The sequence below is a fragment of the Geotrypetes seraphini genome, chromosome 14 (assembly GCF_902459505.1).
Source record: "Geotrypetes seraphini chromosome 14, aGeoSer1.1, whole genome shotgun sequence".
Lineage (NCBI taxonomy): Eukaryota > Metazoa > Chordata > Amphibia > Gymnophiona > Dermophiidae > Geotrypetes > Geotrypetes seraphini.
In genome coordinates, this window is record NC_047097.1 from 33,070,328 (window position 1) to 33,097,845 (window position 27,518).

Here is a 27,518-nt window from a genome sequence, read left to right on the forward strand (position 1 = left end):
GGGAGAGTGGCCCTGCTGGGCTATTGGCCTCCTGGGTGGTTTTATCCTGTATCTATACTGTGTGTCTGTACTGGCTGTATTTCACTCACCTATCCACATGTGCAGGTTGGATTTTCCATTGGCAGCATTGTGCAGGAGCAGGTAGGAGTCTCCTGAGAAGAAGGTTCCCCTCTGCTCCTTGGGAACCAGCACCAGCTTCATGTTCTCCACTCGAAAGATGTGCAGCCCAGGCTGCTGCACGCAAGGGTCAAACTGTGGCCCACTAAGAGAAGAAGAGAACACAGCTAAGCAAAGATATATAGAGATTGCCAGAAAGAGGGAATGCAGAGAAGCAAGAAGGAACAGACTACCAGAGAGAGAGGCAGAGGTAGATAAAGAGACAGCCAGAGAGATACAGAGGGAGGAAGGTAGTTCAGAGAAGCATGGAGATACAGAGAAAGGAAGGAGGGATTAAAGAGAAGCAGGGGGTAAAGAGATGGAGGGGCATTTTCGATAGTGTGCCTCCCAACACGCCCCTTTGAGCTCTGGATGCACAGTGGCTTAAAAGTTCTGCTGGATGTCCAGAAAGCTGCTTTTGAAAATTGGCACTTGGATGTCCCAGTTATTAGGATCTCCAAATGTCATCTTAGGCAAGTTTTTGGACATCTGGAAATTTTGATTATGAGCCCCAGAGTGCAGAGAAGCAAGAATGTAAAGAGACTACAAGAGAGACACAGAGGGAGGGAGGGCATGTAGAGAAGCAGGGAGGTACAGAGACTATCGATTAAATCAGGAAAGATTCTGGAAGACTGGAAGGTGGCGAATGTTACGTTGATCTTAAAAAAAGGTTTAAGGGGAGATCCGGGAAACTACAGACCAGTGAGTCTGACCTCGGTAAGGGAAAGATGGTAGAGGCGCTGATAAAGGACCGCATCATTGATCACCTTGATGGACACGGTCTGATGAGGACCAGCCAACATGGTTTCAGCAAAGGCAGATCTTGTTTGACGAACTTGCTGCACTTCTTCGAGGGAGTAAGAAGGCAGATAGAGAAGGGTGACCTGGTCGACATTGTATATCTAGATTTTCAGAAGGCGTTCAACAAGATTCCACATGAATGACTACTTCGGAAAACTGCGAGCCATGGAATCGAGGGTGAAATACTCACGTGGATTAAAAACTGGCTGGAGCATAGAAAACAGAGAGTGGGGGTAAATGGACAATGCTCAGACTGGAAGAATGTCACCAGCGGGGTGCCACAGGGCTCGATGCTTGGACCTGTGCTCTTTAACATCTTTATAAACAATCTAGACATTGGTACGACGAGTGAGGTGATTAAATTTGCGGATGATACAAAGTTATTCAGAGTAGTGAAGATACAGGGGGATTGCGAAGATCTGCAATTTGACATAATGCAGCTCGAGAAATGGGCATTGACATGGTAAATGAGGTTCAACGTGGATAAGTGTAAAGTGATGCATGTCGGTAACAAAAATCTCATGCACGAATACAGGATGTCTGGGGCGGTACTTAGAGAGACCTCCCAGGAAAGAGACTTGGGAGTTCTGATCGACAAGTCAATGAAGCTGTGCACGCAATGTGTAATGGTGGCGAAGAGGGCGATCAGAATGCTAGGAATGATAAAGAAGGGGATTACGAACAGATCGGAGAAAGCTATTATGCTGCTGTACCGGACCATGGTGCGCCCTCACCTGGAGTACTGCGTCCAGCATTGGTCACCATACATGAAGAAGGACACAGTACTACTCGAAAGGATCCAGAGAAGAGCAACTAAAATGGTTAAGGGGCTGGAGAAGTTGCAGTACAGTGAGAGATTGGAGAAATTGGGCCTCTTCTCCCTTGAAAAGAGGAGACTGAGAGGAGACATGATCGAAACATTCAAAATACTGAAGGGAATAGACTTAGCAGATAAAGACAGATTGTTCACCCTCTCCAAGGTAGGGAGAACGAGAGGGCACTCTCTAAAGTTGAAAGGGGATAGATTTCATACAAATGTAAGGAAGGTCTTCTTCACCCAGAGAGTAGTAGAAAACTGGAACGCTCTTCTGGAGTCTGTTATAGGGGAAAACACCCTCCAGGGATTCAAGACAAAGTTGGACAAGTTCCTGCTAAACTGGAACGTACGCAGGTGAGGCTGGACTCATTTAGAGCACTGGTCTTTGACCTGGGGACCGCCGCGTGAGCGGACTGCTGGGCACGATGGACCACTGGTCTGACCCAGCAGCAGCAATTCTTATGTTCTTATGAAGAAGGGTGTGCAGAGAAGCTGGGATGTACAGACACTGCCAAAGAGGCACAGAGAGAAGGAATGAGGGAGTGTGGTGAAAGAGTGGGGTAAAGAGACTGCCAGAGAGACACAGAGTGAGGGTGCAAGTGTAAAAAACAAGGGTGCACAAAATACCCAGGATGTATAGAGACTGTGAGAGATTGCAAATAACCAGGGAGGTACAGATATACAAGAGGCAGAACTGAAGTAATTTCTGATTAATGATAAAATGAACCAAAAGCAAAAAATGACGATCAGATCTCCATAATCTGTAACTAGTTGCTCACAACTGCTGCTATGTGTTCCTGGCTCTTGAAAGAAATGATAAACTTACTCATATGTTTTCTACTTTTATGAATAGTACAGAGGACAGCATTCAGTATTCTCTCTGAAGACCATTGCTAACCTACAAAAGGGGAAGGGTCTGAACAGAACAGGTGCAATGGTTTTTGCTGAAGCTAGTGATTTATCATTGTATGTCAGAGGCAGCAAATTTACTCTCTCCCAGAATAGGTGGTGCCAGAGAATGCCACTCATTAGTTATAATAGGCAGTAGGCGAGGTAATTAAGTCTAACATTACTACAAACCATGTGTACAGATGGAAATCACAGATTTGTAACATTATATAAACTAACTGTGAACTTTTGTGTTCAAGACAGAGGATTTGGGTTTTGGCTAGTTCTGTCTCCCAGCATTGACAAAAATAAAACACTTTCCCATATTGCTATGATGATGGGAATTTAGAGACCCTGAAATGGCTGTTGCAGACTTCCCTTAGATCAGACATGGGTAACTCTGGTCCTCGAGGGCCGGAATCTAATCGGGTTTTCAGGATTTCCTCAATGAATATGCATGAGATCTATTTGCATGCACTGCTTTAATGCATATTCATTGGGGAAATCCTGAAAACCCGATTGGATTCTGGCCCTGGAGGACTGGAATTGCCCATGTCTGCCTTAGATACTGGTTATAGTTTGGTGCTTGGAAATAAATGTATTCTTTCTCTGGTATGGCTGGGTCTCTCTGTCCTCTGAATATGTTAGTGCATAGGCAGTCTGGCTTTACGGAAACTTTGAAAGTGGTTTATTTGACTGAATAATTTGGCCAAGTACTTCTGATTTCACTTTTGATATTTCTGTTTCATCTCAGTTTCATCTCAAATTCCTCTAAGTGAGGCCCCTCTTTCCTGGTGGGGGGGGGGGGTTCTAAGTCTGTTCCTTCGCTCTCTATCCTGGACGCATCAGATTTACGTTTAACTGGTTGGTCTCAATAGTAGGGTTACCAGATTACTCACCCATGGCCACACCCCCAGGCTTGCCCAGTTCTGCCCCAGTCCCGCTCCCTCAACCAGTTCTTTTGCTCGGGAGCCATGTTGGGCGGGCATACTATGCATGTGCAGGTGTGACATGATGACATCACACACATGTGTGTGAAGTTACCACATTGTATCCACGCTTGCGCAGATGCCCGGACAAAGTGCTGTTTTTTTGAAAAGCCATGTCTGGGTAAGCCTACTCAACAGCAAGCAGGGCTCATTGTGCACAGATTAAACTGTGGCTGGCTGTGTGTTAAAGCACCTTACACAACGCTGGACAGAATTTCACCATTTTGATTTGCCAGGCAGTTGCTCATATGTTGAAACCCTTGGTTGCACACGGAAAGCACCAGTGGTAAACTACAGGCCTCACTTAATTTTATCCTTCCTTCCTGGACTTTGCAAATGTTTTTCTGTGGTGTTTTAAAACACCTGCCTAAACGCATTTCAAGCTTATGAGATATGTATGCCCCACACATTATCCTGGTTGATCTTAAAATTCCAGTTCAAGCCACAAGGTAGGTAACTTAGGAGCAGAGAGAGTGTAGTTACTTACCTGTAACGTAGGTTCTCCGTGGACAGCAGGATAGTAAGCCACATATGGGTGTTGTCCCAACAGCTCCCAATTTACGGATAAGCTCTCCAATAGCTCAGAGAGATTTTTTTTTTTTTTCTCTGAGCACGTGCAGTGCCCGGGCACCACTGGGCATGCCCGAGCCCTACCCATTTCCCCCCTGCTTCCCCCTAATCCCCAGGATGTTCCTAGCTGTGGCCGGGTCGGCCGTATGGGGAGGCGGGTGGGTTGTGTGGCTGACTATCCTGCTGTCCACGGAGAACCTACGTTACAGGTAAGTAACTACACTTTCTCCTAGGACAAGCAGGATGAGTCAGCCACATATGGGTGACTCCCTAGCTGAGGAATGTACCGAATGGACCTGCGATTTAGCGCTCTGTGCATCCCTCGCCTGGCTGTGGAGGCCGAGCCGGGCAGGGTAATCAGGCAAAGCAGGCTCAGTTGTGCAAACAGTTTTTTAAATAAAGTGCTGTGTTAACTGGGCAATAATACTCGCCGAACAGTGCAACTGGTCAATAACCATCAAAGAACAGTGAGAAAAACCAACTGGTCAACAGTAACAATTCGTAATAGCATGTAAACAGTAACAATTCGTAATTGCGTGTAACAATTAGTACTTGCATATTGAACCTCTAGTCTAGACATGTACTGGCTGGCACTTAATCAGTATCTGTGCCCCCCTACTTGATCAGTGCTTGTCAAGGCAGTGGTAGTGGTTGGTGTCCCTCCCGGGAGGGGAGGGCCGCTTGCAAGACTGTTTGGCCAAAGGCATTCGGGGCATGGAATGCTATGTCGAGGCAGTAGTGCTTGGTAAAGGTGTGCAAGGAGGACCAAGTGGCTGCATTGCAGATGTCCTATATTGGTGTATGGTGTAGATGAGCCAGAGTGGTGGCTACGGCTCTGAGCTGGTGGGCATGGGCTCCCACTGGTGGTTCACGCTGCGCTCTTCTGTAGGTAAAGGAGATGCACTGGGATATCCAGCGCGAGTGTGCGCGTTTGGTGACCGGCCGTCCTGGCCTGTTATGGTCATAGGAGACGAACAGTTGTGAGGCTTGTCTGGTCTGTTGTGTCCTGTTAATGTAGGTGGTCAGGGTCTGCACACAATCCAAGGAGTGTCGCTGTAGTGGCTGCGAGCCCCCCTGTGGGTGAATGTAGAGTGCAGGGAGGATGATAGACTGGTTGATGTGGAACGCTGACGCCACCTTCGGCAAGAATCGGGGGTGGGTTCTGAGCACCACCCTGTCCTTATGGAGCAGTGTGTAGGGGGGGTGATGGACCAGGGCCTGGATCTCGCTGATACGTCTGGCCGATGTAATGGCGGTCAGGAAGAGGGTTTTCCAAGCCAGGAATCTGGGGTCTGCCTCCCCCAAGGGTTCGAAGGGATCGAGGGTGAGCTGATGCAGCACCAAGTTCAGGTCCCATCCGGGCGGTGGTGGTCTGACCGGTGGGTGCAGATTGGACAATCCCTTCATGAATCTTGTGAATACTGGGTGTCCCGACACCGGTGAGTTGTCCAAGCCAGCGTGGTATGCCGCGATCGCGCTTAGGTGGATCTTGATGGAAGTAGGTTTTAGGCCCATCTGAGATAGGCTCAGTAGGTACTGCAGGATGTCCGGTATGGGGCAGTTGTAAGGGTCTCGCTGTGTGTTTGTGCACCAGTGGCGGAACCTTCTCCATTTCAATCCGTAGCACTTTCTGTTTGAAGGTCTTCTGGCTGCCATGAGAATGTGCTCCACGTCTTGTGGTAGGTTCATCCTCTCAACATCCATGCGGTCAGGGCTAGGGAGCGCAGGTTGTGGTGGAGGGTGGCGCTCCCGTGCTGTGTTATGAGATCTGCGCTGATTGGGAGGTGGAGAGGTGGGTGAACTGCTATCTGTTGCAGGAACGGGAACCATGGTTGCCGGGGCCAGAACGGGGCAATCATGATCACCGTTGCTCTGTCCTGGAGGATCTTCTGCAGGACTTTGGGTATGAGAGGTGTTGGTGGATAGGCGTATAAGAGTCCATGGTTCCAACTCAGGGACAGGCCGTCGGGACAGAGATGGCGATGGGTCGGTCTCTTTGAGCAAAAGATCGTGCATTTTGTGTTCAGTTCTGTTGCAAACAGGTCGATGCTCGGTGTGCCCCAGGTGCTGAAGATCTTCTTCGTCACCGCTGGGTTGAGAGACCACTCGTAGGGGTCCAGCTGGCGGCTGAGACTGTCGGCCAGGTCGTTCTGCTCCCCCGGGAGGTAAGTTGCCTGGATGGGGCACTGAATGGCGATGGCGAACTCCCAAATGCGGTAGGCTTCCTTGCAGAGCGAGGCTAACCCTGTGCCCCCCTGCTTGTTGATGTAGTACATGGCCACCTGGTTGTCTGTTTGGATGAGGACTGTCCTGCCTGTCACCCATTGATTGAAGGTTTCGAGGGCATTCCCTATGGCCCTGAGCTCCAGTAGGTTGATATGGAGTGAGGACACCTGGGCAGACCATGTGTCTCCTGTGCGAAGATGGAGAAGGTGTGCCCCCATCCATGTTTGGAGGCATCCGTGGTGACCACCAGCTGGTGGGGGGGTGGTCTGAATGGTTTCCCCTTCGCTAAATTTTCTCGGGACATCCACCACTGCAGCGTCTTGTGTATGGGTCGGCGAATGGGAATCTTGGTGGTCAGTGGTTGGGTATGCTGGTTCCAGTGACGTCTGAGGTGCCATTGCAGGGGTCTCATGTGTAGTTTGGTGTGTTGGACAACAAAGACCGCGGCCGCCATGTGGCCCAGGAGACGCAGAAAGGAGCGTGCTGACGATGAGCTGCTGGCAGAGATGCGCTGGGCCAGGGATGTCAAGGTGTCGATCCGTCCGTCCGGTAGAAAGGCCTTGGTCTGTGTGGTATTGATGACTGCCCCGATGAATGATATCCTCTGGGTGGGTATCAGGTGGGATTTTTTGTAGTTGATGAGGAACCCCAGTTCTTGGAGGAGGGTTATGGTGGTTGTCAGGGCTGCCTGGACCTCCCCTGGTGAGCAGGCCACTATCAGCCAGTCGTCGAATTGGGAAGGACGCATATTCCCTGCAGGCGAAGATGTGCTGCTGCCACGGCCACGCACTTTGTGAACACTCTTGGGGCTGTCGAGAGTCCAAAGGGTAGGGCTTTGTACTGGAAGTGTCTCTCTTTGATCGTGAAGCGAAGATACGTCCTGTGAGCTGGATGGATAGGCACATGAGTGTAGGCGTCCTGTAGGTCCAGCGAGGCTAGCCAGTCGTTGGGCTGTATCAGGGGCAGGACTGTGCCCAGGGAGTGCATCCGGAAGCGTTCTTTGTGTATGCACTTGTTGAGATGACGGAGGTCCAGGATTGGGCGTTTGCCTTTGTCCTTCTTTGGCACGAGAAAATACCTGGAGTAAAACCCCATGTTGATCTCCTCTGGTGGCACCGCCTCTATTGCATCTGCCTGAAGCAGGTCCTCTGCTAGTCGCAGGAGAACAGACTCGTCTGAAGTTGGGTGCCCCGCCCGCTGCGGTGGTTTTTCTGGAGGGCGGGAGTCGAACCGTATGCGGTATCCCCGTTTGATGATGTTGAGGACCCACTGGTCGGTGGTGATTCTGGACCAGGCACTCACAAACAATCTGATCCTGCCCCCCACCGGCCCCTGCTGGTTCGGGGGGTAGTCAAAGGTTCTGCTTTTGCTTTGGGGGGGCAGTCTGCCTTTGATTGCCCCTGTCCCTTGGGCGACGCTTGTCCACGTAGGAGTTTCTTTATGGCTGGGAGCGTAGGTTCCCGGACTGCTGCCAGTGTGGTGTTGCGGAGTGGCGTCTGTTGGCAGTGAAGGGCTTGCGATTCCTCTGCTGTCTTCGTGGAGGGGCCCAACGTTCTAGGCCGTCAGAAGCGAGGGTTTGAAGGGTGGTGCAGTCGTTTTTAATGCTGTCGACTGTCTCTTTGACCTTGTCGCCAAACAGGTGTTCTCCTGTGCATGGAGCATCCGCCAGGGGCTCGTGGAGGTCCTCGCGGAGCGCCAATGCACAGATCCAGGCCAAGCGCCGTGCTAGGATAGTTGTTCCCCCGATGCGGCTGGATGTCTCGAAGACGTCAAAAACCGCCTTGAAGAGGTGCTTGTTGCATTCCCCTTGGTCATGGAGGAGGGATGAGAGAGAGTCCTGTACCGGCTTGGAGGCGAGCTATAGAGCCTGTTTTATCTTTTTTTGTATGGCCTCCTGGTACAGCATCATCTGGAACTGGTGCGCGGCGATTCGTGCATTAAGAATCGCGCCCTCGAAGGTCTTTCTCCCCATGGAATCTAGGGTTTTCAGGTTCTTCACAGGCGGAGCGTTAGAGGACGATCGCGCTGTCTTGTGTCTCTTGAGCGCTGAGGCTACCACGATGGAGTTGTGTGGCAGCTGCGGTCTGTCAAATCCCGGGACCGGGAGGACCTGGTACTTCACGCTCAGTCTCCTAGATGTGGGAGGCCCTGAGGAGGGAGTCCGCAAAATCTTGTCTCTGCAGTCAAGGAGGTTCGTGTGAACTGGGATCGCTACTGGCTGTTTGGGATAGTCCAGGGATTGCAGGAGGCCGTCATCCTCTGGCGTGGGTTCTGGTGGTCCCCCCACATGGATCCCAAGGAGGGCAGTGAGTTTCTGGATGAACTTGGGATAGGCTAGGTCCTCCGGTGCTTGTGCAGGGGGCTTCACTGTCGTCTGTGTTTGCGATGGCGCAGGGGATCGGTCTGAGTTGTAGGCGCTCAAGAAGCTGTCGTCGGATTCGTCCCCCGTGTCAATATCAGTGGCTCTGTTAACTTGTAGAGCTTGGGCGCTGCTCATCTGGGTGCTGGGCTGCTGCGGTGTCTGGGGGGTCCCCTGCTGAGCGAGAAGCTGGGTCAGAAGCTGGACCAGTTGTTGATGGTCAACCCCCTGGCCGGTCGTCTGACGCTCAACCCCCTGGCCGGTCGTCTGACGCTCCAGGTGGGGCATTCCCTCCGTGCAATCCTTGCGTCGCTTGGTCGGTGGTGAGGATGCAGAAGGGCTGGAGGGAGATGGTGTGCTGTATGGTCGCCTGCTGCCTCTCCCTCTGGATCTGTGTCCTGCAGGGGAGTGGTGATTGTGCCTTCTGTCACCCCTGCTGCGGCTGTGCTGGTGGCGGCGGCGGTGATAGGACTCCCCCCGGGGAGATCGGGAAGCATCCCGATGCTGAGTGTGCTGGTGGGGGGAGTGCCGATTCTTAGCCCTGCAGCGCGCCTCGTTGAGCCCCGTTCTCAGGCTGCTTGTAGCTGAGCCGGCATCCTGAGTTGATCGGGGAGGTGTGCCCCTGCGATCTCCCAGCCTGCTGACGTTAGGAGGGGTTCCCCGACGAATTCTCTCTTCGGGGAGGCGGGTCTGGCTACTGGTTGGCTGGTTGTGCCGGAGGGGTGGACCTGGGCAGCAATCCTCTGCTGCTGGGAGGCGTGGCCGATCGGGGATTGGCTCCTCCGTTGCTAGGGGGCGTGTTAGGCCGGTAGCTGGCTGCTCCTCCATTGGTGGGAGGCGTGGCTGCATGCAGGCTGGTTTCTCCCCGGGCTCCCTTTCCATTCGCTGCTCCCTCGTTGCTGGGGGGCGTGGCTTCAAGCTGGATCAGGCTGTGGAGGAGCAGGGAGATTGCGTCGCTTCCGCTCCACACGTGGGGGTAAGTGCGAGACCGGGAGGTGCCCCCAGCGATGTGCCCGCTTGGGCAGAGGCCGATGGTGCTCCTGATGACTTCAGGAGGGGGGGGGCCGGAGGGCGAACCCCGATCGGCTTCCTGCAGAGGCTGGCGGCTAGCGGTAGCATGCAGGAGCTCTGGGAGAGATTTCTCAACCGGGCCAGTTGCAGGCGAGGGGGGGGGGGGGTTGACTGAGCCAGGACGTCCTGGAGGCTCCTCACCGGATTCGTCTGTGGATCCCCCGCTGCTACACTCCGATGAGGATGGCTGCTGGAGGAAGATTCTCGGGTCTCACTTCTCTTCAAGAAGTCCGCTAGTGCCCTCTTCCTTAGCTTGCGTGCCCGTGGAGACAGACGGACGCAGTGCACGCAACACTGTTCCTCGTGCGCTGTGCCCAAGCAGCGAATGCACAGGTCGTGAGGGTCCAGTGTACTCATCCTTTTCCTGCATCCCGGACATTTCTTTGATGTTTCTGGCATCTTCAAGATGGTAAGTAGAACAAGTTTTGATTGTAGAAAAAGTGGAGAGCTATGGAAAAATCCGACCGATGGGAACGGGCGGAAACTAAAGACTGGGGATTAGGGGGAAGCAGGGGGGAAATGGGTAGGGCTCGGGCATGCCCAGTGGTGCCCGGGCACTGCACGTGCTCAGAGAAAAAAAATATATATATAAATCTCTGAGCTATTGGAGAGCTTATCTGTAAATTGAGAGCTGTTGGGACAACACCCTTATGTGGCTGACTCATCCTGCTTGTCCTAGGAGAATGTGGAGTACTGGGGAAGGCGGGGGGAGGCTAACTCCATGAACATAGTCCTGCATGCTGTGCTGGACTCATTGCCAGCCATTCATTTGTCTTTGCTTTCAAAGGTTTTACAGCCTTACCTTTTAGAGCCTCCAGACATTTTGAAGTGGATTCTGTGTGAAAAAGAAAAGCAAATAGCAAACAGTTAGTGGAGAGACAGGCAACTATGGATTCCGCTCAGATATTTAAGGACCCAGAGAAAAGCTGAGGGAAATCCTAAAGAGATCAGCCCCAAACTCTCCCTCTCCTTGTACTTGTTAGCAGTATAAGTATTTTTGTTTTCTGGCAGGGCTTTTGACCCATCATATTTATAGAGCATCAATGTAGAAAATAATGTACCTGTGCCAAGGAGCTTTCAACAGACATTTGAGGACCTGGGCGTGCTGCAGTTCACATGATGAGTGGGTGGAACAGGGGACTCCAGCTCTGTGTTCTAATCACGGCACCCTTTGACACAGTAAGCATGGGAATCAGTGTTCCCGCTAAGCTGCGCTGGGGTGCGCTGACGCACAAAATATCACCTCGCAGCGCACAAGTTTCTCGTCACAGCGCACACAGTGTAGAGCACAGTTCTTCAACCGCCGGTCCGCAAACAAAATCTTGCCGGTCCGCGAAGGATTCGGTCCCCGCCGCAACGAAAGGCCGGCGTCAGCTGACTTGCAACTTCCTGTTGCAGTCGCTGTGCCGGGACTCCTGCCTTCGCCGGGACTCCTGCCTTCCACCGTGTTTGCCTCCTGCCTTGTCTCCGCACCTCCAGACCAGCAGCGGCAGCTGTGTATGCTTTTAACTTCGGCACAGAGCTGCCCCTAATCAATAGTTTAGCGCGGTTTCATAAGGCAGCCTCGGGGCCTTTGCTAGGCCGGCCCACATCGCATCATCGAAGCGGGCCGGCTATCAAAGGCCCCGAGGCTGCCTCATGAAACCGCGCTAAACTATTGATTAGGGGCAGCTCTGTGCCGAAGTTAAAAGCATACACAGCTGCCGCTGCTGGTCTGAACTCTTGGGCCGCTGAAGGAGGGCAAAAAGCAGCTGTCCTGGAGGTTTCCCTTCCTCTCGCCTTTACAGGTTCCTTTTTTCCACCTTTTTTTTTTCCCTTCAAACGGCAACGGGCCCCAGCATCGACATCAATCAAGTAAGTTCCACTGTCAATCAAGCGGTTCTGCTCGGCCAAAGCTTCCCCTGTGACATGAGCCACCCTCAGGGGAAAGAAAGTGACCCACAAAGGTGAGGGGAAGGGGGGCAGATGATGGAAGTTGGGGGGGGGGAGAGAGAGAGAGAGAGAGAAGGGGCAGATGATGGAATGGAGGAGATGAGAGAGAGAGAGAAGGGGACAGATGATGGAAGTGAGAAGAAGGGAGAGAGAGCAGAAGGCAGATGGATGTCAGTTGAGAACGGAGAGCAGATGCTGAATGGAAGTGGGGAAAGAACACATACTGGATGGAAGGAGGAGATAAATAAAGGGGGAAGAAAATAGTAAGATAATGGAGGGGTGAGGGAAAGGGGTGACAAGCTGTGTGTAGACACAGTGAAAAGAGGGAAACGGGACTAAATAGTAAGAAAGAATTTAATTTAGATGGAGGCAGAAAATAGAGAAGGAAGACCAGAGAAGAAAAGGGAAGAGAGAGCAGAGAATGATCAGATCTGAGTGGAGGAAATGAGAAGAGAGATATGCTAAAAACCACAGGGGGGAGGGAAGGATAGAGATGCCAGACCATGAGGGGAACAGAAGGAAGATGATGGATGCTAGACCAAATTGGGGGGTGGGGGGGGGGCAGGAGGAGAGATGGCAGGGAAAGACAGACAGTGAATGGAAGGGGCAGATGCTGGACTGAAGAGACAGAGAAGGTTATCATGCTGCTGTACCGGGCCATGGTATGCCCTCACCTGGAGTACTGCGTCCAGCACTGGTACTTTAAGAAGGACACGGTACTACTCGAAAGGATCCAGAGAAGAGCAACTAAAATGGTTAAGGGGCTGGAGGAGTTGCCGTACAGCGAAAGATTAGAGAAACTGGGCCTCTTCTCCCTTGAGCAGAGGAGATTGAGAGGGGACATGATAGAAACATTCAAGGTACTGAAGGGAATAGACTTAGTAGCTAAGGCAGGGAGAACGAGAGGGCACTCTCTAAAGTTGAAAGGGGATAGATTCCATACAAACGTAAGGAAGTTCTGTGGTAGAAAGCAACATATTTATTTGGCTCATAACTTGCTGGCGCCCGATATTTTTAGCTCACAGTGAAAAAAGTTTGCTCACAACACCCGCCCGCTTAGAGGGAACACTGACGACTGGGTACAGGTGCTGAATACATTCACACTGGCATCTCGTCAATAGCAAACAGCTCTGCATCATCCAAGTGCCGTCTCTATTAGGGTTTATTTCAGGGGTCCCCAAAGTCCCTCTTTGAGGGCCGAATCCAGTCGGGTTTTCAGGATTTCCCCAATGAATATGCATGACATCTATGTGCATGCACTGCTTTCAATGCATATTCATTGGGGAAATCCTGAAAACCCGACTGGATTTGGCCCTCAAGGAGGGACTTTGGGGACCCCTGGTTTATTTCATGGACTGGGGGACTATCAGTCGTGTTGTCTCTGGAGTCACACCTGATTACTTATAAATGCCACAAACCCTTCCTTCCTGCTTTACTGCCTCTTCTGTTTTTTAATTTCCTTATATTTTCCAGAATCATTTTTCTTCAACTTCTCTGAAATACTTTTTTTTCCCCCTCTGGTTTAAGTAGTTTGGTTGCCCTGTTAATTCACTTTAAGGGTAACACAAATATAAAAAGAAAAAAGTCAGCTTTTAGTAACAGTCTCTATCAACAACAGCTACATATAAACATCCATATACTGTACAAGAAACCCACTGACAGAGCAACTCCATTCACAATTGTAGCCTCCACACTTCACATAACCCCCCCCAAAAAAAAATCCATTATACACATTGGGGTCCTTTTAATAAGGCGCACTAGCCGTTTTAGCACACCCTAATGGATGCGTTAGCATTTAGTGCGTGCTAAAACGACTAGCGCACCTTAGTAAAAGGACCCCATTATACTGATACTACCGTTAGCTATTTTGACCCTAGAGACAAACACCTCAAAATCCTAACTGAATCCTTTCAAGCAAAAAGGATACAACCCCCAAATTTTGTATTTATTTAAAATAATTTACAACCCACCTATCCACAAATCTAGGCGAGAGAACAAAATAAACACAAAACAGCATTACGTGCACAATATAAACCAAAAACATTTATGTATTCTTGGAACTAAAACCAAAGAAACACTCATGCAGCAGTTTTCAACCCTTTTCTAAAAGGCAAAAGCATAGTGGTTTGTCACAGAGATAAAGGAAGGAAGGGCATTCCAAAGCATTGACTTGTGATTGCTCAAAAGTCGCTCCACCGCCAATGATGGAACTTCCAAACAAGTTTTGTCAGAGGACCGTATCACTGTAACAAAGAGCGAACTTTCGATGGACAGTTAAATTTAAGCACTTTGAAGATCAAGCAGAGAATTTTAAACTCAAGCCGCATGTCAATTGGCAACCAATGAAGCTCACAAAGTATTGGTGAGATATGATCATATTTGGAGACATGAGCATTGAGACGTGCTGCAGCATTTTGTGCTAGCTGCAATGACTGCAAAACACATTTGAGCAATCCCAGATAAATGGTGTTACAATAATCAAGCAGAGGGGTTATCAACAATGTGACAACTGTGCAAAAATTATCTCCAGCGAGATCATCACACAACCTCCGTACCAAGCGCAGCTTGAAAAACACACCAGAAATTACATTCTTGATCTGGGCCTTAAAGGACAACATTTTCTGAAAGTTTTGTAGTCTGGTGTCGTGATCAGTAGATTGGAGAGTTGGTGGTCTAGTTTCACTACCTGTGTGGCCAGTAGGCTATCGTACATTTTTGCGTTTGACACCTCTGATTGGGGTATGAATGGGGTCTGGGTTCTCCTTTGCCTGGTTGTGGTAGTTCGGATAAGGCGGTTGTTCAAGTAGGCTGGGCTGTCTCCATTCATGGCTTTAAATAGCAGACAGTAAAATTTTAATATTATTCTTGCTTGTATTGGGAGCCAATGTGAGTCGATCATGTCCCCTCTCAGTCTCCGCTTTTCAAGGGAGAAGAGGCCTAGTTTCTCTAACCTCTTGCAGTACAGCAATTTTTCCAGCCCCTTAACCATTTTAGTCGCTCTTCTCTAGACCTTTTTGAGTAGTACTGTGTCCTTCTTCATGTACGGCGACCAGTGCTGGACACAGTATTCCAGGCGAGGGCGTACCATGGCTCGGTACAGTGGCATGATAACCTTTTCTTATCTGTTTGTGATCCCCTTCTTAACCATTCCTAGCATTCTATTTGCCCTTTTCACCGCTGCCGTGCATTGCGCGGCGGCTTCATTGACTTGTCGACCAGTACTCCCGTCTCTTTCCTGGGGGGGTCTCTCTAAGTACTGCACCGGCAGGCATAAAAATTCATTTTCTTTAAAAATATATACTGGACCCCAACACGGTCTGTGTTTCGGCTAAAGTAGCCTTCTTCAGGGGTGTATGATAGAAGCCTAGTAGATGGTGCCAATTACAACTAATCAAACCAAAAAGATTACTCTCGATATCTAGTTTGTAGCTTGCTGCCTGAAACGATATCTAAAAAACGCTGTATTGATGCTGAAGAAAACACTACAAGTGCAGACATTTTGCACTTGCAGCGTTTTCTTCAGCATCGATACAGCGTTTTTTAGATATTGTGTCAGAGCTCCTTAAGTTAATTCATTAGCTCCCTATCTGCCATCGCTTACAGTTCAAGATCTTATTGCTGACCTACAAGTGTGTTCATTCTGCTGTCCCTCAATATCTCTCCTCGCTTCTCCTTATACACCTCCCACCTCCCAGAGAACTCCGTTCCTCAGATAAGTCGCTCTTAACGTTACCCTTCTCCTCCACTGCCAATTCCAGACTTAGTTCCTTTCATCTAGCTGTCCCCTATGCCTGGAATAAATTACTCGAGTTTGTCTGTCAAGCCTCTTCCCTTGTTTAAAAGCAGACTGAAACTCCACCTTTTTGATATAGCTTTCATTCCTTAACCCTACTCCTTTGCCCTCTAACCCAGCCAGCTGATTAACCGTTCCCCTTAACTGTATCCATGACATCCTGTTTGTCTGTCTTGCCTGTTTAGATGGTAAGCTCTTTCGCGCAGGGACTGTTTTCTTCTTCTTAGTGACTGTACAGTACTGCATGCATCTGGTAGTGCTACAGAAATAATTAATAGTAGTAGTAGTAGTAGTATATCCACAGAAAGGCAGTCAAATCCATGTTCCTTTTCCCTTATTTTGGTGGGGAATTCTATGTAAAATGGGAATTGGGCTAAATTAATGTGTTACATCTCTATAAATTTATTTTCAAATGCAAATTCAATATGCATTTTTAATATATTAATTTATTCAGTTTTCTATACTGTTCTTCCAGGGGAGCTCAGAACAGTTTACACAAATTTATTCAGGTACTCAAGTCTATGCAGACTTTCACCTCTGAGTGTGAAGGATATAGATGTATAATGGATCCTGACCCATGAATAATGAGATTTTACTTTTTGGCATGAGTGAAGGTTCTGTGCAGGAATCCCAATGATTACGTTAGAGAAACTAAGAAAGACATTCAGAGAGGGTTTGATCAAGAACTCAGGTATCGCATAATTTGTGTCATCACTCCTAGGATCCCTGAGGAAGGCTGAATGTTGCTAAAACATGGACCATGGACATAAGAACATAAAAGTGCCTCTGCTGGATCAGACCATAGGTCCATCATGCCCAGCAGTCTACTCACGCGGCGGCCTATCAGGTCCAGGACCTGTATAGTGATCCTCTATCTATACCCCTCTATCCCCTTTTCCTTCAGGAAGTTATCTAATCCCTTCTTGAACCCCAATACCGTACTCTGTCCTATTAAACCCTCTGGAAGCGCATTCCAGGTGTCCACCACCTTTTGGGTGAAGAAGAACTTCCTAGCATTGGTTCTGAATCTGTCCCCTCTTAATTTTTCCGAATGCCCTCTCATTTTTGTAGTTTTCGAAAATTTGAAGAGTCTGTCCCTCTCCACTTTCTCTATGCCCTTCATGATCTTATAAGTCTCTATCATGTCCCCTCTAAGTCTCTGCTTCTCTAGGGAAAAGAGCCCCAGTTTCTCTAATCTTTCAGCATATGAAAGGTTTTCTATACCTTTTATCAATCGTGTCGCTCTTTTCTGAACCCTCTCGAGTATCGCCATATCCTTCTTTAGGTACAGTGACCAATATTGGACGCAGTACTCCAGATGGGGGTGCACCTTCGCCCGATACAACAGCAGGATAACTTATTTCGTTCTGGTTGTAATACTTTTCTTGATAGTATCTAGCATTCTATTCGCCTTTTTAGTGGCCGCTGCACACTGTGCCAACGGCTTCATTGTCTTGTCCACTATTACCCTCAAGTCCTTTTCTTGGATACTTTCACCCATTACCAGCCCTCCCATCGTATAGCTGTACTTTGGGTTTCTGTTTCTTACATGCAAGACTTTACATTTCTCTACATTAAACTTCATCTGCCATTTCATCGTCCACTCTCCCAGCTTGTTCAGGTCCCTTTGTAAATCTTCGTAGTCCTTTTTAGTCCTAACTCCACTAAATAGTTTGCAAATTTTATTACTTCACACTTTGTCCCTGTTTCTAGATCATTTATAAATACCTGCAAAGGATGTGGAAATAGTGGGACCGTTGGGAAATAGCGATCGTAACATGATCAAATTCAAAGTTGAAGTAGGAATACCAAAGGGAAATAGAACCACAGTGACAACTTTTAACTTCAAGAAAGGAAACTATGAAGCAATGAGGGAGTAAATTCTTTAAGGGAGTAAATTCAGGGGGGGGGGATACTTGGAATGGGCAGACTTGGTGGGCTATAGCCCTTTTCTGCCACTTTTTCTATGTTTCTATGAGGGTAATGGTAAGTAAGAAACTCAGGAACAACACAAAGAAATGGCAGACTGTAGAGCAAGCCTGGTCTTTATTCAAGGACACGGTAAGCGAGGCACAAAATCGGTATATCCCCAGATTCAGAAAAGAGTGCAAAAAGAGCCGAACAAAAGACCCGGCGTGGATAACTAAAGAAGTAAAGAAAGCAATAGAGGATAAGAAGAATTCATTCATGAAATGGAAAAAGGGCAAAACTGATGAGAACTGGAAAGAACACAGGAAGTATCAAAAAGAATGTCACCTCATGGTTAGAAAAGCAAAAAGAGAATATGAAGAGAGGCTAGCCAGGGAAGCATGAAATTTCAAACCATTCTTCAGATATGTTAAAAGGAAGCAGCTGGCTAGGGAGGAGATGGGACCACTGGATGATGGAGATAGGAAGGGAGTGGTGAAGGAGGAAAAAGAAGTGGCGGAAATACTAAACATGTTCTTTTCGTCAGTATTCACAAAAGAAGACACATCCAACATACAGGAACCTGAACAAATCTTCAAAGGAGACCAAGCAGAAAAATTAACATCCATGGAAGTAAGCCTTGAGGACATACACAGACAGATAGAAAAATTAAAAACTGACAAATCGCCGGGCCTGGATGGAATCCACCCTAGAGTATTGAAAGAACTAAAGGAGGAAATAGCGGAACTACTACAGCAGGTTTGTAATCTATCCCTGAAAACAGGCGTGATCCCAGAGGATTGGAAGATAGCCAATGTTAGGCCCATCTTTAAAAGGGGATCGAGAGGTGACCCGGGGAACTACAGACTTGTAAGTCTGACCTCGGTTCAGGGGAAAATGGCGGAAGTGCTGATAAAAGATAGCATCGAGGAGCATCTAGAGAGGCATAAACTTATGAAAACAAGCCAACATGGCTTCTGCAAGGGAAGATCGTGCCTAACGAACTTATTGCACTTCTTTGAAGGAATTAACAAATGGATGGACAAAGGGGACCCCATAGACATCGTATACTTAGATTTCCAAAAAGCTTTTGACAAGGTACCCCATGAACGCCTACTTCGGAAACTAAAGAACCATGGGGTGGAAGGAGACGTACACAGATGGATCAGGAATTGGTTGGCGGGCAGGAAGCAGAGGGTAGGAGTGAAGGGCCACTACTCGGACTGGAGGAAGGTCTAGCCTCTCTTCATATTCTCTTTTTGATACTTCCTGTGCTCTTTCCAGTTCTCCCCGGTTTTGTCCTTTTTCCATTTCCGGAATGAATGTTTCTTATCTCCTATCGCTTTCTTCACTTCTTTAGTTATCCACACTGGGTCTTTTTGCATCCTTTTCTAAATCTGGGGATATACCGATTTTGCACATCAATCACCGTGTTCCTGAATAAAGACCAGGCTTACTCTATAGTCTGCAATTTCTTTGATCTGTTCCTGTTTCTTCCTTACCATTACTCTCATCGCTTCATAGTTTCCTTTCTTGAAGTTAACAGTTGTAGCTGTGGTCCTCTTTCCCTTCGGTATTCCTATTTCAACTTTGAACTTGATCTTATTGTGATCGCTATTTCCCAACGGTCCCACTACTTCCACTTCCTTTGCTGGTCCTCTTAGTCCTTTAAGGATTAGATCCAGAGTGGCATTTCCTCTCATCGGTTCTCGACAAGCTGCTCCATGAAGCAGGCCTGTATAGCCTCCAGGAATCCGGTCTCCCTAGCGCATTTTGAGTTTCCAAGACTCCATTCTATCCCGGAATAGTTGAAGTCTCCCATAACAATTGTGTTACCTCTTTTGCATTCTCGCTTCATCTCGGCTTTCATTTCTTCATCATTTGCTTTGGTTTGCCCAGGTGGACAATAGTGATGCATATTTTGTATTTGATTTTATTTTGAGGTTGTTATATTTGGACATCTGAACAAACTTCCTGGATCCGAGACTCTGTTTTGTTTTGTGCTTTTGGAATTTCAACTTTGTTAGTGGAACATCGGTCCTTTCCCTTGGTTATGAGTTTTCTGTAGACACTTTTTGCGGGCGGTATGATTGTGTTTTTGTTGTAGTTAAAAAATGTTTTATGTATTATATACAACACTTAGATAAGTAGATAATGTGCAATATAAATTGTTTTAAATATAAAATAATTGAAAACAAGCATGATTTATCTGCAGGGTTTCCAGAATCCTTTCAGTTAAAAATGTGACCATAAAAGAGAAGAAAAACTGCAACCAAAATATAAAAGTGTCTTTAAAAATATAAATACATTCCAAGCCAAACTGCTAAAACATCTTTCCCAGTGGAAGGTAGGCTTCATGACATCAAACTCTATAAAACAAAGGTAAGATTCATGACATCAAACTCTCTATCAAGAGTTTTTCTTCTGCTTCTTTATGGCTGGTTTAATGGGAGTGATTATCTCCTCTTCACTCTTCCATATTGTCACTATAAGCAGATTCCTCTGCACCCTTCTCTTCCACATTGTCATGTACAATAAGATGATGTCTAGTGTTACAAACCGGACCAGAACCAGACGTCAATCGGAAAGACACAGGGGGCTGGAGATTGAAGCATTCTAAGTCAGTTTCAGACTAGCTATTGGTATAGCAATTTCCTTGTTTAGGTGGTTCAGAGCTACAGCTTCCATAAAGTTGCATTTATCTTGTATCATCTTCCCCAAGACAAACCATCTGCACACTCAGGATGTGCCCAAAGGTGAGGGACAACTCGCAGCTGAAAACTTGCAGCACGGGGTGGGGGTGGGGGGACTCAGCCTCTAGATCTCATACTTTCAACGCTTTCCAATTTCAATAACGTAGCCATACTGGGAAACCAACGAAAGAAGCAAAGCAGCACTTCTCACTCACCACTTCTACTGGCATCTGACTCCAAGATGGCCACCCTAGAATTCAGCTAGGATTAAGAGAGAGTAGAATGTTTCTCTTCCCCAATTCACAGAGGACAACATTTGATTATTTAACAGCAAAGACCAAAACAGATGGTCTGAGGCCTGTCTCGCATCTCTTACTGCTGAGGGCATTTAAACAACAAATCCTGGATACCAGGTCACTATGGCACCTAGGCAGTGCAACCTGAGACCTGGATTTTCATGTCATGTGTTTTTGTATTTGCTGCCGCCACTGAAACATATGCTCCTCTTCCATCTGACCTACACAGTTCATCTAAAGCTGGAGTCTCATGGTTCATGAACTCTTGTACTGCTGTCATTGTCTCAAGTCTCACAAGATGCAAGGCCAGCTCAATGTTTCTGCACTGTGAGGCTCAATGAAAGCTGAGCTGTGCTGTGCACACAGACAGGGTAGAAAGGGTGAGAAAGTGAAGATGGCAGAGGGAGGAAGGAATGAGAAAGAGGAAGTGGTTAAAGGAGGACAAGGTGGAGCAGGGAGAGAAGGGATATGAGAAGTGGATACTGATGGAGCCCTGGGCCACAGAAAAAGCCATCATCAGAAGAGGCATGCTGCTTGTCAGCACACTCAAGATGCAAGTCATGGGCTGCTAATGTCTGCCAGTGCTTTGTAGGGTGCATTAGGAGCCTGATTTACTAAGCAATTTATCTCTCATGGAGATACTACTCACATGACAATCTTAATAAAAAAGTATTGCATCCTAAAGAGGCTGCAGCAGACCTCTGAGAGAATGCCCCTCATGCCCACCCTTGAATTTTGGTGGGAACAATGAGAGACTCTAAAGAAAACATGTCAATGCTCATCTTAAGTGCACAATAAACATGACAGAGTTTGAGGTTTCGGAACAGGATCAAGATTCTGTTTAGGTTTCAAGATCTCTTCTCTCCACCCATACTTAGTCACAGAGCAAATCATAAACACACCATGTCTGGAAAAAGTGCTAAATATAAAACATATCTTGTGGTTAAGAGTCTAATGATACTAACATATATGCACGACCCAATGCAAGCAAGAGGAGATAAACCTTTGTTCCAGATCATCCCCACCTAGGGACAGTGAGACGTTACTACATCTCTTCTAGCCTTAGGTTTTAACTTCCCCACATCCAAATCTAGCACAGCATGACACACACACCTACCTGTGTTTAGACAACACACATGTCCATTTGGTTTCAGTGCTTCAGCATCAGAGGCTGAATTCTTGCCCAGACCACACCCTGCAACATCTCCAGCTTAGTTCAAAGCAGAGAACACACCAAAACTTGATCTGGGGCCAGAAACTGAGAGAACCAGGTATAGATGGAGAAGCTGAAGCTGACAGGACATTTTCAGTAGGCAGGCTTCGCCAAACTGCCAGATTTTAATTAGGATCTATGTAACTTAGCTTGGAAACACTTCTATGCTTTTGCATATGCAGCTAGAGTTACTTTCTTTCTACATCTCAGAAGGGTGGACATCACTTTGTCCGAATAGACTTTGCACTCTAGCACTGTGCGCTCAAGAGCCAATGGTAAAGTCTTCAACTTGCAATCTTGTATACTGGCCATAAGATTCTCCAGGCCTTTCCCAAAGAGTAATTGTCTCAAGGTTGCCTTGGTGGAAGAATCCCCCACTCACTGTCTGAAACAGAGCATCCTGTGGGCAGAAATGGAATAAGCTACATAATCCACTCTAGACATCGGAAACTAGTGATCCCTCCTGGCTGTTGCCTCTGGATCAAGGTGCAATTTAAGAGTGGTAAGCACGGACCACAAAGATGCTACTGTAGTTACTTTTATACCCAAGACCTTGGCTTCAAATAGCTTCCTAGAAACAAAATGCAGCTCATGGTCCTGGGTGTCATTTAACACCACACTGCCTTCACTGGGAAGGAAGGTATGCTTGGTAACCTGTGCTACCAGGAAATCCACTTTGGTTAAATTCCACATCCATCGAATAGAGCTTTGGCATGGCTTTGATCACCCAAAGGGGCCCCTCTGGGACCTTCCAGTGGTCTGTGAGCATTGTAGTAATGTGTTGATGAGAGGGGATATATGTGGTCTGAGCTTTTGTGCTGCTTATAAGTGAGCACTGTGTGGCTGAGGACTGCGGAGTCTCTATCATCAATTCCTTGAGCAACACGTCTGATAATAGGTATGGAAAACCTGTCATATTCTGAGAGATTGGAGAAGCTGGGTCTCTTTTCCCTGGAGAAAAGGAGACTTAGAGGGGATATGATAGAGACTTACAAGATCATGAAGGGCATAGAGAGAGTAGAGAGGGACAGATTCTTCGAACTTTCGAAAAATAAGAGAACAAGAGGGCATTCGGAAAAGTTGAAAGGGGACAGATTCAAAACAAATGCTAGGAAGTTCTTCTTTACCCAACGTGTGGTGGACACCTGGAATGCGCTTCCAGAGGACGTTATAAGGCAGAGTACGGTACTGGGGTTCAAGAAAGGATTGGACAAATTCCTACTGGAAATGGGGATAGAGGGGTATAGATAGAAGATTACTGCACAGGTCCTGGACCTGTTGGGCCGCCGCGTGAGCGGACTGCTGGGCACGATGGACCTCGGGTCTGACCCAGCAGAGGCATTTCTTATGTTCTTATGTTCTTATAAAAGCGCTGAGGGCTTAACAGCCTGCGCACAGTCAGGTCCTCTGCGAGATCAAGGGGCTCCACCAGATCCAGATCCCTCTAGACATGAAGCAGCATCTCCTGCTACTGAGGACCCAGAGTGGGACAGTAAAGATATTGTTATAGAGCTCTCGTTGTCCCAGTCCTCCTCTGACTGGTCCGCTCTGTCTTTCACATGGCACTGTTACTGGGGAATTGCGTTCTTGGGGGGAGGGGGAAACCTCTGGGGACAGCATGGCCATGATCCTAGAGGGTTCTATCTGGCCCTTGTTAATTATGTAAGCTTCAAACATCATATTTATGAATTCAGGGGGAAACCCCTGGCCAGGAAATCCAAACAGCCCCTTCAGATGCTCACAAGCTCCTTTCTGGGATTTTGCAGCAGCAGCATGGCTGCGCTTTGCCAAGGATGCACTTTCGCTGCTTCCTGGCTCAAAACTGGACTTTTGCCAGGTCTTCATGCCATCTGGGCACTAACACCCCCCGAGGAACTAGAGGAGGCAGCCAGTGGCTCCTGCCCTCCTCACATGCCGCGTGGCACATGGGTCACGGACGATCCTCAGATGGCCATCCAGCGCAAATCTGGCATGAATCCAAGGTATCTTGGCCTGAGGAGTTCATCACACCTGTTTTTGATCAAAATTGAGGTGTTCTGAGGTAGAGAAAAGCTTTTGTTTCAAATCAGGAAATCCAAGATGGCTGCCGTGCCAGAGATTTTGTGACAAAAAATGACCTGTGGGAACTATACTGGGGTCCAAAAATTAGCAATGTAGGGATTTTAGAGATGGAGTACCCTGACTCTAACCCCAAAAACCAAACAATTTTCACTTTTAAAGACAACTCCCCCCTCCATTTTGTTTTAAAAGGTTGTCAGTCTTCACTGTACCATGCTGTGTGCTGCTTGTGGTGAAGTCCCAAACAAGCCTGGAATCCAGACTGCCTCTCAGGCCCAACAACTGGCCGGAGACCTCAACCTCTACCGGAATCCTGCACACATAGACGAGGGGAGAAAACGGCCCCGATCCTGGAAAAACCACCAAGGAGCCACTCACCCACTGTGGATAGAACCTGGGGTGAGACTTAATCCCAAGGCATCAAGCACTGAACTCCTGAACTGTTAGTGTACTGCAGACCTCAGACCTTAGAGTCTGCGCTCTCCTGCAGCCAGGGATGTCCCCAGACTGGGATCCTCTGCAGCATCGAAAAGCCTCACAAATGATAAGCAAAAATCAAATTCAACAGAAAAATATAAACACAAGCTGAAAGGACAGGCTCCTATCATCTCACTTTGTAGACAGACAACTGAGGAATTGGAGGACAGCCCAGAGAGATGGGAGACAGAGCAAAAGAATCTAATGAAGTTCTCTACAAGAATTCCTGCAGGAATAGATAGAGCTACCTGAAGGTTCAGGAATAATGTGTCTGTCGCACTAAAATTAATCTTATCTGTGCACTACAGAAACTGTCTTTATATAGATGGTATATCAATTTTATAAATAATTACTGTTTTAAAATGTGCCTTTATTTGCCACAAAGCTTGGCTAAAGGGAGTCAGAGGAGTTGTGATATTAAATAGGAGTGAGGGGTTTCATCCCAACATGTCCTGAATGATTTTCAAGTGCACCCTAGGACTGGAAAAGAGTGAGGTAAGAACTGAGCCCCACTCTCTTCATAGGAACATAACATGCCCCCTTTCTCTTAACCAAATACACAGTCTTTCTGCAGGAAGGAAAACTAGATGTTACCAAATATTTTCCACCCTTTGCCAGCTACAACATCAGGAATGTAGCAAGAATAAGCCAAACCTCAATTTCCTGTCTGAAGCTGCAGTTCCTCTCTCCTAGACTTTAGCTCCTTACAGGTCCAGGACAAGGAGACTGGGGACTCAAGATAATTCAGCCCTATGCACCTTCACTCAATGAACTTTCAGGCCCCTATCTGCCCCCCCCCCCCCCCTCCACCTCAAGTCATCATGCTCTTAAATATTGCATAACATAAAAATTTACTTCTATACCGCAGTCACCGTTACAAAAGAAAAATAATACAGAAGAATGAAAAATTTTTATCACCTCAGTATCTAGAGAACAAGTACGGTTGTTGTTGTGAGGGCAAATGGGTATTTGAAAATTAATCAACCTTCTTGGTAGTAAAAGTATGCATTGAGGGTTCTTTGAGTTAGGGTGGCTGTGAGAATCTATTATTTTGATTTGGCTGCTGGTTCCTCCTACCTACCCACCTTGCTGCTCTAGGCAGCTAACCAGTCTTGCCTAATGGTTGAGCTGGTCCTGGCTCTCCGTAGCTCTCAACTCCTGTGTTTGCTTTGGCTCTTTGCCTTTTCCCATTTTGTCCACATTCTCCATCCACAGGTTTTCATTAATTTTCCCCTCACTTGGTCTGGCTCTAATTAGCATTCAGTGTGTCTTTTCCTTTCCTTCCTCTTGCTTTTTCATGCTTTTCTTTCACCTCATTTTTTTTTTAATTTGTCTCAATCTATATTACAAGTTTTTCCTTTCTGTGAAACATCTCTTTCACTGACTGGCCATCCAGGCTTCGGTTCACAGGATCAGATCTTCATGGGACACTGAACATCCCTTGAATTGACATGCATGCCTTTTCTTGCAACAGGAGAAATGAATGCCAGATATTTGGCCATTTACACAGCTGAAGCTACTTATGAGAGGGCTCTGCACTGGAGCAAATATTATTTTATAGTCAACGTATTAGTGCGTGGAAGAATTTGGCAGATCACATCCTTTACCCTCTCTCTGCTCTTCCTAACACTGTCTCTCTCACCTCTTCCTGTGTCTCTCATCTTCTAAAACTGAAACTTAATCCCTCTGTTTTGTCTCTCTCTCTGCTCTTTCATTTTTAATTTTGCAGTTATTTTTAGTTCAGCAGTCGAACAGAGAGAAAGAGGGAAAAAAAGCCATTGTAAGGCTGCCAACCAGCAGAGAAGGAAGCAAGGAGTAAGAACAGTGTGCAAAAGAGGGAAGAAAGCCTGGAGCTGGTAAATACTCACAAAGAAGCCTGACTGGACTGCAAGAACAGAAAATGTGTCACAGCGCTCACTGGCTGAGCAACTTAAATGCCAGGTTTCCTGGGAGGGGCCCACTAGAGGCAGCCAGGCCCTCTTTTCCTCCACCCCTTCTGCTTAGGGTATTTAGGCTTGTGTAGTCCTTTGGCCAGGTACTGACAAAACATACTCGGGCACACCCTGTCCTGGGGGGTGGGGGATAAAAATCAGGCAGAGCAGAGTTCAAATCCTACCACTGCTACTTCTTATTTTAGACAAATCAGTTAACCCTGTATTACTTCATGTGCAAGAAACTTACATAGACACTCTGGGCAGAGTAATGCCTGCTGTTCCTAAATTTCATTTGCCTTGAAAAAGGTGTAAGCGACCAAATCCTCTCTCTTTTCACAAGCCGGTTTTACCGCAGAATCATCTCATGCAGGGGGGAGTTGGGGGCCAAGATGGCGGCACTATGCAGGAAGCATTGAGAACACTCCCACCGCTGGACGATTTTCTTGCTACCAATTATGCCGCATACGAAACGAAAAAGCATTGTGAGGGTGCCTACCTCTTCAACACCCTCGCCTGCCTTGATCCAGCTAACGTTGGAGCAGTCCTTCCTGGCAACTCACTCAAGATTGGGAGAGTTAAGCCCCTCTCTGAGAATGAGTGGAGAGAACTCATTTTCACTGGGGCAGGAGATCTCACTCTCTCTGGCACTGGTTGTTCCGCCTCCTTGTCCGGCAGACGCTGCTACCCAGGAAGTGGAAGGAAGGGAGGCAAAAGTTGCTCCCGCAGAAAGAGGTACCAAGGCAGATAAGCTTCTGCCGATGCAGACCAGTGTAGAAGAATCTTTCTCCTCCAACGAGGACACCTTGTCAGCTATCTTTAAGATGCTGCAGAAATTGGAGGTTGCCACAACGAAGACGGCAGAAGAGGTAAAGGCTCTTGGAGCCATGTTGGATTGTGTTACAAAAACCATTGAGCAAATGAATGTTGAAACTAAAGACTCGCTTAAAAAATTGCAAACTGATGTACAATCATTAAAAGACTATAAGAAATCAGCAATAAAAGATAGTATCTTTTTGCAAAGGAGTTTAGAAAATATAGAAAATTATAACCGCAGACTGAATGTGAGAATTTTGAATTTTCCTAAACCTCCTGGAATTCTTCCATATGATATGTTCAAAAAAATATGTGATGGAAATTCTTGGTTATTCCTCAGAATTTACTCCCCCTTTGAATAAAATATATTATCTTCCATCAAATATTAAAAAATCTCAGGAGGTTATGGAAGAGGAAAATCTTCAATTTGCTCAAGCATCACCATCTGCTATACTTGAAGAATCTATTTCTGAGTCAACGTTGAGAGCAACATAATTGATATCTTTTGTTTTTCAACAGGACAT

The 27,518-nt window shown here is 47.3% G+C and overlaps 1 protein-coding gene across 1 annotated transcript in view; it reads right to left on the reverse strand.

Moving 5' to 3' along the window:
• CAPG (capping actin protein, gelsolin like) overlaps positions 1 to 26,234 on the reverse strand; it is an 81,241-nt gene extending 55,007 nt beyond the window's left edge. The window contains exons 1-3 of the mRNA XM_033920992.1: positions 26,116 to 26,234; positions 10,680 to 10,712; positions 90 to 262 (exon numbers count right to left, since the gene is read on the reverse strand). Of these exons, the coding sequence (XP_033776883.1) occupies positions 90 to 262; positions 10,680 to 10,699 (193 nt within the window). The 5' untranslated portion in view covers positions 10,700 to 10,712; positions 26,116 to 26,234. The remainder of the gene's footprint in view (positions 1 to 89; positions 263 to 10,679; positions 10,713 to 26,115) is intronic.
• Positions 26,235 to 27,518: the final 1,284 nt, after the last annotated feature.